This window comes from Strongylocentrotus purpuratus, unplaced genomic scaffold, assembly GCF_000002235.5.
Source record: "Strongylocentrotus purpuratus isolate Spur 01 unplaced genomic scaffold, Spur_5.0 spur5_scaffold_18, whole genome shotgun sequence".
Classification (NCBI taxonomy): Eukaryota; Metazoa; Echinodermata; class Echinoidea; order Camarodonta; family Strongylocentrotidae; genus Strongylocentrotus; species Strongylocentrotus purpuratus.
Window position 1 is genome coordinate 19049281 of NW_022145603.1, and position 1590 is coordinate 19050870.

A 1590-nucleotide genomic window follows, 5' to 3' on the forward strand; every position below is an offset into this window, starting at 1 on the left:
CATAAGATCGCAGTCAGTGAAATCGGCCTGTAGTTAACCAGGGATGACTTGCAGCCCTTCTTGTAGATGGGAACTACAAGTGCCTTCTTCCACATCGATGGAACGCATCCTTGATGAAGGGAGGCTTGGAAAAGCAGGGTGATCGCAGGGGAAATCTGATCGGCGGTTTCCCTCAACATTCTGGCAGAGATTCCGTCTGGCCCTGTTGCTGTTACTCGACAAAATCAAAATTGTTTTTGCAACCACTGGATTATTATTTGGAATGGACCAGTCATCTGCCAGAGCACAACAATTGTGTTGGATTCAAAGAAGGTTGTACATCATGAATTCTGTCTTAGTACTGTTTATTTGTAGACCGACTTGGCTTGCTGCAGACTCCACTTGTTCTAGGAGCTTCTGTGCCTTTTCCAGATTGTCTGAGTTTAGTGCAATATCATCAGCAAAGTCGGTATCTGTGATCATTTCAGCAGGATATCTGTTACTTTTCCTTTCCTGTAGGGTGAAGCCTAGATCCTCGAACCCTTCAGTAGCCATTCTTAGAGCATAATCCAATGCTATGATGAAAAGGTATGGTGCTAAGGCATCTCCTTGAAGCACTCCTGCTAAGATGGTAAATGAGCCAGTCTCTCCATCTGGTGAACGTACTTGAGCTGTGGTATCTTTGTACATCACTCCTACTGCTGTAACTATTGTGTGTGGTATTCCATAGGCTCTTAAGATGTCATGTCATGTCATGTTCAGCAAGTACTGCCCATTTCTGTTAGTCCTATTGCCAAAAGTAAAACCCTTGCTGTCTATAGAGCTAACCTGGGCATTCATGTCCCCACAGATAATCTTAATGTTGTGCTGAGGGTCTTTTTAATGACATCAGACAGTAAGCTATAGAAATTTACAGCTTCATTGTCTGGGGAGCAGTTGGTTGGACTGTAGCAGGTGATAACAGTGGGAGTAGGATTTCCACTGAACTTGGCTAGAAGTATACGAGGACTCGCCTTTTCACGGTATTCCAGTGACTTATAAGCAAAAGGACTCATCAATATACCGACCCCTCCTACTGTGCTATTCACTGTATTCTTGGTGCCTGAAGACATAGCTAGTACCCAACCTTTGCCCATGTCCTTCATCTGAATATGCACATTTTCATGGTAGATATGATGTTCCTGTATACACAGAATGTCTACTCTCTTTTCTTCAGCTAGTGCTGTTAGTTCTCCCATCTTAATTCTCCTTTGACTTGAGGGACCGGACATTAAAACTCGATATTAGAGTTGCTGCTTTGCAATCTATGATTTTAATTCTAGATTTTGATTTGAAACCAGTATTCAATTTTCCGACCTCAGCCTGGTTTGTCACTGGGGGATGCGGTTCTTGTTCACCCGGGCGACAACCGGGCCGGTATCTGTTTTTGTTGGTTTGTCTCATCAAGTCAGTGTTTCTTAGCTTGCTAATATGAATAAATTCAAAGTATAGCTACAATGGAGGCTCGCAACACCTTCCAATGCCATCTATGCAAGGCAGGGGAGGTGGATTTTCCCTGAGCTAATTAAAAAGGGGTTACCTATATAAAGAGCCGCATACCGGATAACTATG

At 43.3% G+C, this 1590-nt stretch overlaps 2 protein-coding genes across 2 annotated transcripts; both read right to left on the bottom strand.

The window, feature by feature from the left end:
- Positions 1-303: 303 nt before the first annotated feature.
- Positions 304-669, bottom strand: LOC105444490. Its single transcript, XM_011678802.2, has one exon. It carries the CDS (start codon positions 667-669, stop codon positions 304-306), a length of 366 nt encoding a protein of 121 aa, XP_011677104.2.
- Positions 670-815: 146 nt separating this feature from the next.
- Positions 816-1217, bottom strand: LOC115925221. The gene has a single exon (XM_030988815.1). It carries the CDS (start codon positions 1215-1217, stop codon positions 816-818), a length of 402 nt encoding a protein of 133 aa, XP_030844675.1.
- Positions 1218-1590: the final 373 nt, after the last annotated feature.